Source organism: Camelus bactrianus, chromosome 4, assembly GCF_048773025.1.
Source record: "Camelus bactrianus isolate YW-2024 breed Bactrian camel chromosome 4, ASM4877302v1, whole genome shotgun sequence".
NCBI classification, from domain to species: domain Eukaryota; kingdom Metazoa; phylum Chordata; class Mammalia; order Artiodactyla; family Camelidae; genus Camelus; species Camelus bactrianus.
The window spans coordinates 89,921,724-89,935,933 of NC_133542.1; the positions used below are offsets into that span (position 1 = coordinate 89,921,724).

The 14,210-nt window shown below is 41.9% G+C and overlaps 1 protein-coding gene and 1 long non-coding RNA gene across 12 annotated transcripts in view; one reads left to right on the plus strand and one right to left on the minus strand.

Annotated features, from left to right (window-relative positions):
• FRMD3 (FERM domain containing 3) overlaps window positions 1-14,210 on the plus strand; it is a 296,579-nt gene that overhangs the window by 258,006 nt on the left and 24,363 nt on the right. Inside the window, exon 1 of one of the 5 annotated variants that reach the window (XM_074363130.1) lies at window positions 8,292-8,454. The exons of the other annotated variants lie outside the window; for them this stretch is intronic. Coding sequence (XP_074219231.1) covers window positions 8,328-8,454 — 127 coding nt within the window. The 5' untranslated portion in view covers window positions 8,292-8,327. Of the gene's footprint in view, window positions 1-8,291; window positions 8,455-14,210 lie in introns of those variants that run through there. 5 annotated transcript variants of the gene reach the window in all.
• Window positions 1,010-14,210, minus strand: part of LOC105078776 (uncharacterized) — an 85,794-nt gene continuing 72,593 nt past the window's right edge. For 3 of the 7 annotated variants that reach the window (XR_012506763.1, XR_012506764.1, XR_012506767.1), the window contains one exon: window positions 1,010-2,798. This is a non-coding gene — a long non-coding RNA (uncharacterized LOC105078776). Of the gene's footprint in view, window positions 2,799-7,641; window positions 8,049-14,210 lie in introns of those variants that run through there. The other 4 variants (XR_012506765.1, XR_012506766.1, XR_836184.3 and 1 more) reach the window with 4 other exon arrangements.

The following is a 14,210-nucleotide window of genomic DNA, read 5'->3' on the forward strand; positions in this document are numbered from 1 at the left end:
CTGGTTGACAGCCTGCATGGAGCTCCCATCCTGTCTCGTGTCTCTAGGAGCCAGGCTCCCTTCCTTCCCAGAGCAGACTCTTTCCCAGCACTGGCCCATCCTGAGCAGAGGAGTCAGTTTTTAAATGCTCATCTTCTCTGGTTAAACTTCTCCCACTGCCCAGTGGTATCATAAGGTACAAAATCGTCAAATCCATCAGCAAAATCCTGTTCGCTTTACCCTTTCAAGTAGACTCCAGAATCCACCCTGCACCACTCCAGCTGTGGCCACTCTTGTCTCCCTCAGGAGGTAACAGTATCTCTGCTTCTACACTGTCCCCCTGTCCCAACCCACGTTTTCCACAGAGCAGCCAGGGTAATCTTTCGTAAGTGGAACTCAGATCTAGTTAGGTTCAAATCTAAGCATGCTTGGCCCCCTCCCCACCCTTAGACCATTTCCTACTGCCCTCCTTTTGAATCTCTGTGTTCCTACCACACTGGTCTTCTGAGCTGGGTACCACCTCAGGGCCTTTGCACAGCTGTTTCATTTACATAAGGGGGCCTTTTCTCTGATCTTTAGCTGGCTGTTTCTTTTCTTCAAGTCTCAGCTCAAATTTCCACTCCTTGGCAAGTCTTCCCTAAGGACCTAATTCTGACTAATTCCCCAAACCTAGCCGTTTGTTCTCTGTCGTGCCATCACCCTGTCTTTTTGTCAGTGTTTAGCACTGTTGAGCACTTTCTAATTTATTTATTTGTCTTCCTGTCCATTTGTTGACTGTCTCCCTTGACTAAAACATCAGCTCCATGGGAGCAAAAACTTGTGCCTGCCTCGCCCCCACGTCGTCCCCACCGCCCAGAGATGTTCTGACATGCAGTAGGAGCTTTATAAATTAATACTTGCCGAATTAGTGAACGAACGAATGAATGAATGAATGAATGAATTCTAAATGCAGCCAGGACAGCCTTTGCTTATGTAAAAGAAAGCATATAAGAATATTCTCCTGGGAACAGAGTTTGCCAGAAGCCGAATATGTTGTTTTATTTTCTTTTAATCTGAAATTAAAAGCCATACTACAGCCATTGTGGCAAATCTGGAAAATACAGAAAGCACAATTCCAAAACTGAAAAAGCACCTGCAACCTCCTGTGCTCAAACTGCGGTATGAGTATGTGTAATCCGTCTATATTTTCAACAAAGAGGAGAATATGCTAGAGACACTGTTTGTGATCTGCTTTTCCATTTTTCATTATGAGTGTTTCTCTATGACAGTAAATATTCTTCCACAATTTTAACTTTAATGGGCATACATTATTCCATCACATAAATAGACAAAAATATCGTTCACTCCCTCCACCCTCCACCAAATTGTATATATGAGTATCTCTTATTGGAGCTTTACAAAACTGAGTATAATGATTTTTTTTTTTAAAGATGTGATCGTTTGAAAGGCAAAACTTAAGAGTGGTTGGACGTTTTTCTTGCCTTTATTGGTGATCTGTGTTTCTCTTTTTGAGCACACAGCTAGAATGCGAGAGAGGCCCACGGCTGGTGCGCCGGGTGAAGGATTGGGTCCCGCTGCCTCTAGCTTCTTGGTTACATTAGCAGCAACGTAGTTCCAGAAGGGCCTGGCTTTTCAACAGGGAGACGCAGGTGCCTGTTTCTTAATACCATCTGCAAAGCTGCTGGGAAATATGGAGAAAAAATTAGAGCTCCATTATGAATGCAGCCAATTCAATTTCCTTTACTCAGAGAAAAGTGGTTTATCTGTATGGTGGCTTGTGCCTGGAGGGAGTGAAATAATAAAGCAAAAGTGATGAGAAAACAAATTCATCCTGTACAGAGCCCAAGGAAGCAGGTTCTTGGCTGAGAGGACTAAACAGACCCAAGGAGGCTGTTCTAATTGGAGCCGGTCAGGACAGCGTTGTCACCCATTTCGTCCTCCGGGGAAAGCTCTGGGTGGCTGTATTGGCCTCTGACAAAGAGAGCGCCCTGGTATATCTAAGTCGTGGAACATCAGGAAAATGTTAAGTCTTATTTTCAACCAGGATAGAGGGGGAAAAAACTCTTTGTTTATATAGAAGAATATGAATTATAGGTAGCCTTAATCAGAGAGATGGTTTAAATTCTTCTCCAAGAAAACTCCTCACGCATGTCCCTGAAGAATGCATTGTGGCTGTGAAGTCCCCAGTCCCCGTCCAGTGACTGCGGGGGACTTTGACCCCGTTTCATGTATGGGCAGCTGTGGAAGGTCTGCTTTCATGTGACCGCCACCCGTACATGGGCGTATCTGTGGACAGTCAGGGCTTTAAGGGTCAGTGAATGAGCGTCTCTAATAGATAAATCAGAGAGGGACTGGACAGTTGTAATCCGTGGGTGGCTTGTGGGGTCATGACTCCCATGAGGCCCCTTGGGGCTGTCAGTGGATGGTACCTGATCCTTGGAGATCAGGGTCCCTTGTCTCACCATCTCTGTTCACTTGTGACCCCTTCAGTTTTCCTTTTACTCAGAGTATGGAGTCTTGTCCAGTCTGCAGGTGGAGGAGGTCCTTCTGTCTTGGAGAATGGTTTGTGAGATCAGTGGCTAAGTATCTGTGATTACTGCTTTATTGTTGGCTGGGAGTATCTGCTGGATGAGTATCTGTTGGATGACTGGTCGTCCAGTTTGTGAACTGGCTCACCTGGTCGCAGGCTTGTCTGTGCTCACGGAGCATCTTCTAAAGCAGCCCTGCGCGGGCCCTGTGTCAGGGAGGGGGGAGGCGGAGAGCATGGGCAAGCTGAGGCTCGCTCAGATCTTGGTAAAGAGCACTAAGAAAGGCAGACCCTAAAGAAAAAATTCAGTTTTTAAACGTTTAGTTCAAAACATCACAAAGAATGACGTATAGCACAACACATCGGGATTTTAGGCTTTAAGGTTAAAATTTCATACTCAATTTTGGCTTCTCTGGGTCTCACCAACTTGTAAATACTTCAACTATAATTTTTATAGCTCCTGCAGGCCTGGTGAGAGAGAGAGCAAATGTCAGCAGCAGTTTTCTCTGGGCTGTCACATTTTTGAGGGACTTTTGGGATCTCCGTTACCCATTTCACAACTTTTGGTAGCTCTCCAGTTCCCTACACTGTGCAGGTAGTGCTTTTTTAATAATAAAACCAACAACAGTCACCTAAGATTTATTTCCAAAGATATGGACACTGAAAGATAGGGACAGAAAACAAGACAGGGACAGGGCACAGGGAGGCAGGGAGTGAGAACAGAACAAAGTCTGATGGTGTTTTACCTGATGCGCTCCGTCTTGGTGGTTCTGCCTGCGTAGAAATTGTCACCAGTGGCCCGAGCAGACAGCAAGAGGGCTCTGTGACAGTCTGCCTCCCCCACCCTGTCCCCTCTCTCTGGCGTGGAGGTGCCACACTTAGCAGTCTATGGGACGGTCAGGGAAACAGATGGATGAGCCCTTAGCTAGAATCGTCTACAGCCATGGGGTTCTCGTTCCCCGTGGAGATGCCCAGGAGAGCCTGGCTGCACTGTTTGAATTCTGTTCCGTCTGCAGCTCTGATTCTCCAGGTTTCACTGGCCTCCCACCGCTGCGTGGTGATGCCTGGCCCCACCCAGCGGTGTTCTCATTTTACAGGCAGGAAATGCTCAGCGAATGCTTCATCTAATAAGGGGGATGGTAAGAGGAAGAATATTCAATTTGCCAAAGCATCTTACACATTTTCAGAATTTTTTCATGTAAATCATCATAATTTGAGACTCACGACCGTTTCTTTGAAACAGATAGGACAGATTATGTTGCCTCACTTTCCGAAGGAGGAAACTGAGTCATATGGGATGACTGACTGCCTGGCTGTACAGCCCTGTCACTTGATAGTGTTGGGAACTACCTCCATTTCTCCTATCTACATACCCAAGAATATATCCATCATATTACAAATATATTATTTAAGTATTTATACACTATTGTGTTTTGTTATGTTAATAAAATATTAGGAAAGTCCCCTAAAGTATGTGACGGTACCAAGGACTCTTAATAATTGATATTTAATGTCAAAATTTATTACAAAGAACATTTCATGTCTGTAATAACTTTTTATTATCTTTCTTATTTCTATTTTTTACGGGGTAATTAGGTTTACGTATTTTTTAATTAAATTTTTAGTGGAGGTACTGGGGATTAAACCCAGGATCTTGTGTATGTTAAGCACACACTCTACCACTGAGCTATACCCTCCCCTGCTTTTTACCATGTTTCTAATCAGAGTTAGCAGTTAGCTAAAATTTCAGTGAATCTCCGTAAGTATTATAACTAGTGGCCAAATCCATGACACCTATGAAATCTGTCAGTAATCAAAACAGCTGATAAGTTACATGATACTGATGGTGATAGAACAGAATAGCTAGCCTGCTACGTATCAGGCCCCTAGTTACGTAAGAGCCGACGTCAGTACTGTTTTGCAGGCAGAAAACTGCATTTCAACAAGCTTATGTAATTTTCCCAAGGTTACAGGGCTGGTCAGGTGAACTTAACCAGCAATGCTGCTGCTTCCCTACTATTTGGGGAGAAGTAACTAGAAGGAAGAAAATCTTGACTGTTGAAAATCCTCACTGCCCTCCGTTTGAGTAAAGAAAAGAATGTGCATGTGTTAGAAAAAAAAGTCACTAATATTTCTTGAGCAATTCCTGGGCCAGGTGCTGATCTGAGCCTGCCACTTGGGTTACCTTCATTGATGGTCCTCATAACAGCCCTGGGAGGTAGGCACTGCCTTTGTGATGCTAATGCAGTTTCCAGGCATTTTACAGGCATGGAAACTGAGGTCAGAGAGAGGGGTGCAGCCAGAACTAGAACCCAGAGCCTGTGCTTTAAACCTTGCTTTCTATATAACTGCTTAGTGAGTTCCAGTTCATTTTTTAAACGGCAGCTGATACATGTGATCTCATTTTCTTGTCATAACATCCGTGGGGGAAGTATTGTCTCCATTTTCAAGTGCACCAGGGCTCCAAGTCATCCGGTAGCTCCCAGTCACCCACAAAGCAGAGACAGTCTCCTTGCCCTGCCCCAAATCTGCGTCCAGAAGTTTGTCACAGAAGTAGGCATGGGATTCAGACCCATGGAACTCTCTTCCTCTGCTTTGGCTTCTGCCTGATGTATCAGTGTTTCCGGCATCTCATTACGGAAAATCAATTCCCCTCTTCACAAATACTCACTGCTTTCTTTAGCCTCTTGTCACTGCCCAGACATGCACTCCTGATTCTTCAGATGAATCTAAACAGGAAGGGTATTCAAGGGCTTCCAAACTGATACGGTTCTGTGAGCATAGGACCTCGAACAAGAACAAGCCTCCCTGTGCATTTGCTCCGAGAATCCTTGGGTTGACTCTGCATCTCTGCCTCCCTTTGCCTCTTCCTCTTGAAATGTAGCCACACATTTGGGTAGAGCAGGGCAAGGCAGAGAGAAATGGCTGGGACAGTATGGGATGCTCACCCTGCCACGTTCCCTCTCTCTGAATAAACGCTGAAAGTCCCCAGAAGAAAGAGGGTGAAAGAATGTACTTAAGAACTCTGAAAAGTAGCATAAAGAATGGGAACAAGTTAAAGAAAGGGAAATTTTTTTGATACACAAAATGCATAACATTATAACTAGTTGCAGTTAATAAAAAGAAAGGAGACATTTCAAAGCTATAGTGAGATTTCATGCTTGATAATTAATGGAGAATAACTCTAGGTAGAAAAGAACAACTAAAATACAGTGGTGACTTTGTTTCAGGTTTTTTATTTGCTTTCTTTTTGGTTTTTTTTTTTTGGCAGGGCTGTTTGTTTAGAATGTGCTATCAGGTCACATCATGCTATTTTGGGGGGTTTTATTTTGTTTTTATTGAAGTATAGATAATTTACAATGCGTTGGTTTCTGGTGTACAGCATAGTGATTCAGTTATACATAAATACTTTTTCATTATTATAAGCTATTGAATTTGACTGTTGTAACATAATGATAAGCACACAGACTCATCTATATTCCCTCCAAACAGGCAAAGGGAGATTTTCTCAGTATCTGAGCCCTGGTCCATTGCCATGCAAATGAACCCACATTAATCTTTGAAATCTTTCATCTGGGTTACTGCACAGCACTGATTCATCTGGGATGGGGATTTTCTGGTTTGTTCTTCAGCATTCTAAAGATTTACAGCAGTTCTTCAAGAACCACTGTTGGTGGCGAGTGAGGGAAGGTGGAGCAGGGACTACCCCAGTGCCTCGTGTCTGTGCAGTGTGTCTGTTTTATATGGGGATTCTGCGTAGAATTATTTCACAAGGGGAATTGCAAAGCGGTGAAGATTGTGAATTTTCAGGGGCATTTTCCTTTCAGGTATCAGGTATGGAAATTGACTAACCCCCGTGAGAGTAGGAACTGCCCTTCTGTACCCAGAACTGATAACCTGTGGGAGGGGAGAAGGCGCCCCCTGCAAGTCTCTAAAAGTGACCTCAGCTCACAGCTGTCACTTTCTCCCCTTTCGAGATTTATAGTCCGGTCTGTAATGTAGATTTTTACATCACTGAGGTCATATTGCTTATATAAACTGCTTTTTCCACTAATCAGTATATTGCAAGCTTTCCCACACATCATTAAATTCCTAAACATTTTAATGGATGTACAATATTTCATCACATGTATTTAATCATTTTCCCACTGGAAATTTAGATTGACTTTTTCTTTTTTGCTATAATGATACTCTTTGAAAATCTTTGTCCAAAATTTTTTATCAACAGTCAGTCCTCGTTATTTCCTCAGGCTTAATTCCTAAAAGTGGAATTTCTGAGTTAAGAAATATCATACCTTTAAATCTCAGTATGTTTTGCTAAACTTCTCTCCAGAAATGCTAAATCAATTTATATTCCCACAGTAAAGTATAACAATGCAGAATTTCAGCTGACTGCCCTGAATACAGTGCTTTGTTTTGTCAGGGGAGAGGGGAAAGACTATTTCTATTAGAAAATTATCTTTTGGCCACAGTGGCTATTTAAAGGAGAAAAATGCATGCATGCATGATGCAGTTGTGTGAGGAAACAATTTTTTCCTCTAAAAATGAGGGTGAGAAAAATGTAGCAGGAAAGATATATAACTGAAAGATAGTATGTGGGGCACAGTTATTAATCAGTTGAAATTTTTTCAAATGTAGCATGTCCTAAAAAATTGGAAATATTTTGCTCCTTAAGCACTTGCTCTGGAATGCAAACACATTTTATGCCTCAGGTGTACAAGCACAGGACTTTCAAAGTCCTCAGAGAGAATATAACGTTTGGATCCTGCATTTAAAATACACGTGGTTAGATGCGGGGGCTCTCGTCTGGAGGACGGTCTGTTTAGTCAGCTGATGTTGACTGGGTGCCTAGGTTCAAATCATGGCTTTGCCACTTACTAACTTTGTGAATTTGGTTAGGTCAGTTACTCTCTCTAGCATGTTGTTTCTTTCTCTATAAAATGAAGAAAATGTTAGTACCCTTGTGAGGACAGAGATAATGCTGTGAGGAGCTCAGCACTTGGTCCAGAGCTGCGCCGTCCAATACGGCAGCCCCGCGTGGCTGCTGAGCCCTGGAAACGTGGCTGGTCTGAACTGAGATGTGCTGTTAAGTGTGAGCAAATGCACACCAGTTTCAAAGACTTAGGACCCAAAAGTATCTTAACTGTTTTATTATTTTGATATTGTTCATATTATTTTGATACTGTTCTGACATTGTTACATAACAATTTCAATACACATTTCACATGGTGAAATGATACTGTTTTGGACATCATGACTTCAGATAAAGCACATCATTACAATGCATTTTAATTTCTTTCTGTTACTTTTCAAATGCTGCTTTTCCCTTTTGACTGTGGCTTGTGTTGTATTTTTATTGGACAGCACGGCGCTAGAACATAATATAGGCAATGAATATTTTTTAAAAGAAATCAAGGTGGGTTGTGTCTCCATTGTGGAGTTGCCCGGTTGCTGTCTTATCGTCCAGGGCGAGAGCACTCAGTTCCTAGGATACTGCAGGGCATTTGGCTGGGGTCCTCTGATCCGGAGGGTTTCAAACAGGCTGTGGTAGGGATGGTGCATATTATTTCATTGTTTGTTAGGAGAGTGAGTGGAGAATTTAAAAATAGCATTCCCCTCCCTCCCCCGGCCCCATGCTGATCCCTCCTGAGTTATTTCTGTTGGCTGCTTTAGGAGCCTGACATTTGATTCATTCAGTGGCCCTGCCTTGGTCCTTTAAAACAGAATGGACGGTTAGTGAAAGGTCAAAGCCACTATGGCTGGCGGTAGCTGCCCCAGGCCATGACAGGCAGAAGAGGCAGAGGGGATCCAAGAACCAGTTATGGCAAAATGCTTGGTCAAGATCCAGACTCGGAGGGGTCTCCGGCTGCAGTTGGTGAACCACTGCAATAGCAACGTGTTTGTCCGTCTGCTGAGACACGGTTCTAAGATCACAGCCAGAAACACTGGTACGTGTACATGCCCTGTGCTGGGCGCTCCTCTGCGCCTGCCGGGAGAAGGGTGAGGGCTTCCAGCTTCCCGCTCACCGCGGGTTGGCGGCTGGGAGAGAAGCCAAGGGGAACCCAGTGTCAGAGGTTTATGACAGGGATGAGAGAGGGAGGGAGCAAGGCAGAGGCAGGAAGAAGAGCGAGCAAGCAAGCGCTGGGGGGACATGGGAGGACCTGAAATGAGGGTCCTGACTCTCTGGTTAAGTGAAAATGGTATGAAGTCATCCTAAAGGCTAATAAATTACAGACTAGTCAGCAGCCGGGTTGGGAAGGAGGCAGTGGTGGTGCATCCAATCCAGATGGCTCAGGAATGACGGAAGATTATAGAGAAGGCAGATTGGATGATGGAAACATGCTCCTCCTCCCTTTCATTGTTTAAGATCTTGAAAAATGTGCTTGCCTGGATGAGGCAAAATGCCCCTTTATCTTCAAAGTAGAGCAGTACTGAAATACAAGATCAGTTAAAGAGCTGGGATCAAGCTGATGCTCTACCAATTTCCTTTTCATTGAAAATACATTTTGTGTTGTTTTGAGGTCCTCAGGGGGAGGAAACAGGAATTGCAATAGAAATTTTTCAGAGCCTACGGCAGGGAAGAAGCTTGCTATTATATATGTTTATGTACTTTTCACCAAATGATTAAAAGAAGTCCTGGTAAGTGTCTGGAATTGGCCTTACCACTTGCACACGTGTGGAACTGACTTCTAAGTGAACTGAAATGAAATTAATTGTATTTGTATAATGACACGTGTTCTTCCTGTAAAAGAACAATTTTAAAAGTACAATTTTATAGAATGTTTTCCTTGACCCTAGTACTCCTGATAGTTAATCTATGCATGTTGACATGTAGGATATAGGATTTTTTTTTTACATAAATGGGACTGTTGTATTTGTTATTTTACAGTTCATTTTTTTCACTTTATCATAGACTTGAAGGATTTCCCATACAAATGCATATTAATCTACATCCTTTTTAAAAACTGAATATCATGTAGTGTACAGATACCATATTCTATTTAATCACTGAACTATTGTTGGAAAATTGATAGTTCCTATTTATTGGCTATTACAGACAGTGCTGCAATGAATGTGCATATACAAGCATTTATAATAGATTCGTAAGAGTGTAATTGCTGGGTTGAAGGATATACACAAATTTTGATGGAAGTAGGCAAATTACCCTCTGAAAGACTAACATTCACTAAGTTAAGTTTGAGAATGGCTGCTCCCCCACATAATCACTAACCCTGATGTGACCAATTTCTTCTGCAATAAGTTTGAAAGAAAAATGAGATTTTATTGTTTTTATTTACGTGTTCCTTTTACTAGTGAGAGTGAGCATCTTTTCATGTGCATTTCTCCTGAGAATTACTTGTATACTTTTCAAATTTGTTTTGTTTTTGTCCTTCCCTTAGAGATTGTGAAAATAAAATCTTCATGTTTATCCTTTGCTTTTTACAAGAATTAACTTTTTCCTCCTAATTTGTTCTTGGCTTTTCACTTCCTGTAATGTTAACTGTGCAGCACAGGCACTTGTCCTGCACAACTTCTTCATGTGCACACTCCTTAATTTTTCTATGTTCTAAGGTTCATTTCTTAATGTCAGTTTCACTCACGCCAAGATAATAAACATGTTTCTTATATAGTCTTCCTTATAATTAATGCAGTGGCTTGAACTGTAGTATAGTTTTGGTATCAGATAGGTCAAGTTCCCCCTCCTGGATTTTTTTTTATTCCAAAATTTCTTGATTATTCATGTGCACTTTCTCCATTTGTCATTTTTGAAAATGCACTGAGATTTGCATTGAAATTGCAGTGAATTGTAGTTTAATTAGATGGAACGTGGGTCTTCACAATATTGAGTTCTATTCAGGAACACTGTTATATTCCTTCATTTCTTTCAGATTTTCTTTTATGTTACTCAACTATGTTTTAATATTGTCCTCATGCATATTTTTATGGATATCCTGGATATTATGTGACTATTCTAATTTGTGCATTTAGCTATTTTGAATGGGATTTTCCATTATCATATTTTCATATGGTCTTTGCATGTGTGGAGTAAATCACCTGTTTTGACATGTTGACCTTGCATTTGAACACTTGACTGACTTCTGATTAATTCCCCTGGCTCCTTGTTAGACTCTTTTGCCTGTATTATAGATGATACTACCACCTGGAATTAGTGAGTTTTCTGCCTTCCTTTCCAATATTTACACTTCTTGTCTTTATCATACTGCGTTATTGAGGTCCACCAGGATGACACGGAAGTGCAGTGAGGGTTTTCTGTCGTGTTCGTGACTCTGGTGTGATGACTGATGGTGATGAGAGAGAGCCGTGAGATGGTGACGGCTGCATCAGTTTGGATGCCATTAGCAGCAAGTAACAGAGAGCCCTACCGAACACTGGTTTAAATAAGGTGATTTACTGTCCAAGACAACACCAAGTACAGAGTCAGGGAAGATTCCAGGATTGAGAAGCCAGATTCCTTTCACATCTCTGCACTGCAGTTCTCAGTTGGCCAGAATTCTCTCAGACCACATGCCATCAGCATCATAGGCTAGCTGCCAGAATTCCTGGTGTCGCCTTCAGAGACAACAATGTTGAGAGAAAGTCTGTATCTTGCCAGTGTGTTCTTAGAAGCAAAAAACCTTTCTCAGAATTTACCCCCTACTGCCCCCCGGAGGCAACTCTTCCCTTCAATTTTCATTTTCAGGGTTGGCTCACATGCCCATTTCCAAACTAGAGACCACTGAGAGAATGGAATTACCATGACTGGCTTAGAGAAATGGATGAGTCAACCAGGGAAACTACGAGATAAGAAGCATCTGTGTATATCAAACTAGGGGGAAGGAGAGCCTACCGAGAGGAGGTGACACATGAGGTCTTAAACAATGAGTAGGAGCCATCTGGGTGCAGAAGGATGTTCCAGAGAGAGGCAAGTCTGTGCAAAGGCATGGAGGCATGATAGAGCGCGACACATTTGGGCACCTCTAATAGATGGGGATGGTGGCAATGTGTCGGGGGAGAGGAGTGCTTTTTATACTAAGCTGAAGAGTTTAAATTTTATCCTGAAAGGCATGAAAAACCTTTCAAAACGGGGATTCATATGACTAATCAGGCATTTAAAAATGATTGTTCTGGCAACAATTCAAAAGGAGCCAGACTGAGGTGAGGGAAACCAGTGAGTGTCATGCCGTTGACAAGTGGTAAGCATTGGGGGGAGGGGGAAAGGGAGTGCTCTGAAAGTGAACGTGGTGGCAGTTTGTCGAAGTCGGTGACAGATTAGGTGTGGGCAGTGAGAAGTCTTGGCCAACCGTTAGACTGCTGCTGTGGGTAGAAGTTAGTGCCATTTACTATATAGTAAGGGGTAGAGGAGGCAAAGGTTGCGGTGGGAGATACAGTGTTTGGTTTTGGACACGCTGAGGTGGACAAGTCCACACACAGGTGTGTGGTGAGCCTGGAGCTCACTGGAAGGTTCTGAGCTGAGATGGGTCAGAGATTCAGTAACACGTGTTTCTCAAACTAAGTCAGGTTCTAAGTTCTCTGGTCAAATAAACTTGGGAAATACTGAGTTAAATTAAGCAACACTGGTTTTTTTCTCTTAAGGACCTCTCAGACATTTTAATATGTAAATAGTAATGTTATGAGTGTTGACCATGTGCTGACTACTTCACACGTTAATTTATGACCCCCCTCTGCACAATATCCCCACACGGTATGTCCTGAATTCTTCCCATTTTATAGATTTTGCTGAACAGAGCAATTAAGTAACTTGTCCAAGATCACATGACAAATAATAGAAGACCAGGATTCAAATCCAGAAAGATAATTTAAGAGCTTGTACTTTTTAAAAAAATTTCAGCTTCACTGAGGTAAAATTGACAAGTAAAATGGAAAGACATTTAAAGTGTGCATTGTGGCAATTCGCTATACACTGTGAAGACATCCCCCCCACCTAAAATTAGCACATGCATCACCTCACATGTTTATCCTTTTTTTTTCTTTTTTTGGTAAGAATATTTAAGTTCTACCCTCTTGAAAATTTCAATTATATAAAAGTGTTATCAACTATGGTGACTATATTTAACATTGGAACATCAAACCTTTCCTTATAGCTGAAAGTTTGCACCCTGTCCCTATTTCCCCCACCCCCTAGCCCCTGCAACCACTTTTCTACTTTCTGTTTCTCTGAGTTTGACTTTTTTCCCCCTCAGATTCCACATGTAAGTGATACCATGTAGTGTTTGTCTTTCCCTGGCTTATTTCACCTAAATTAATGCCCTCAAGGTCCATCCATGTTGTCACAAATGGCAGGATTTTCTTCTTTCTTACGGTTGAATAATATTCCATTGTGTGCGTACACCACATCTTTTTTTTTTTACATTTTTTATTGATTTATAATCACTTTACAATGTTGTGTCAAATTCCAGTGTTCAGCACAATTTTTTAGTCATTCATGGACATATACACACTCATTGTCACATTTTTTTCTCTGTGAGTTATCATAACATTTTGTGTATATTTCCCTGTGCTATACAGTATAATCTTGTTTATCTATTCTACAATTTTGAAATCCCAGTCTATCCCTTCCCACCCTCTACCCCCCTGGCAACCACAAGTCTGTATTCTCTGTCTATGAGTCTATTTCTGTCCTGTATTTATGCTTTTTGCTTGTTTGTTTTTGTTTTTGTTTTTTAGATTCCACATATGAGCGATCTCATATGGTATTTTTCTTTCTCTTTCTGGCTTACTTCACTTAGAATGACATTCTCCAGGAGCATCCATGTTGCTGCAAATGGCATTATGTTGTCGGTTTTTATGGCTGAGTAGTATTCCATTGTATAAATATACCACCTCTTCTTTATCCAGTCACCTGTTGATGGACATTTAGGCTGTTTCCATGTTTTGGCTATTGTAAATAGTGCTGCTATGAACATTGGGGTGCAGGTGTCATCCTGAAGTAGGGTTCCTTCTGGATACAGGATTCCTGGGTCATATGGTAAGTCTATTCCTAGTCTTTTGAGGAATCTCCACACTGTTTTCCATAGTGGCTGCACCAAACTGCATTCCCACCAGCAGTGTAGGAGGGATCCCCTTTCTCCACAGCCTCTCCAGCATTTGTCATTTGTGGATTTTTGAATGACGGCCATTCTGACTGGTGTGAGGTGATACCTCATTGTAGTTTTGATTTGCATTTCTCTGATAATTAGTGATATTAAGCATTTTTTCATGTGCCTTTTGATCATTTGTATGTCTTCCTTGGAGAATTGCTTGTTTAGGTCTTCTGCCCATTTTTGGATTGGGTTGTTTTTTTTCTTATTGAGTCATATGAGCTGCTTATATATTCTGGAGATCAAGGCTTTGTTGGTTTCATTTGCAAAAATTTTTTCCCATTCCGTAGGTTGTCTTCTTGTTTTACTTCTGGCGCATCTTCTTTATGCATTCATCCAAGCATGGATGGCCACTTCGGTTGTTTCCGTATCTTGGCTGCTGTGAGCAGTGCTGCAATGAACAAGGGAGTGCAGGTGTCTCTTCAAGATCCTGTTTTCATTTCCTTTGGGAACACACTCAGAAGTGGGGATTGCTGGATCATAGGGTAGCTCTATTTTTAATTTGGGGGGAACCTCATACTGTTTTCCAAGGTGACTGCACCAGTTTACATTCCCACCAATAGTGCCCAGGAGTTTCTTGTCTCGCCATCCTTAACAGCACTTGT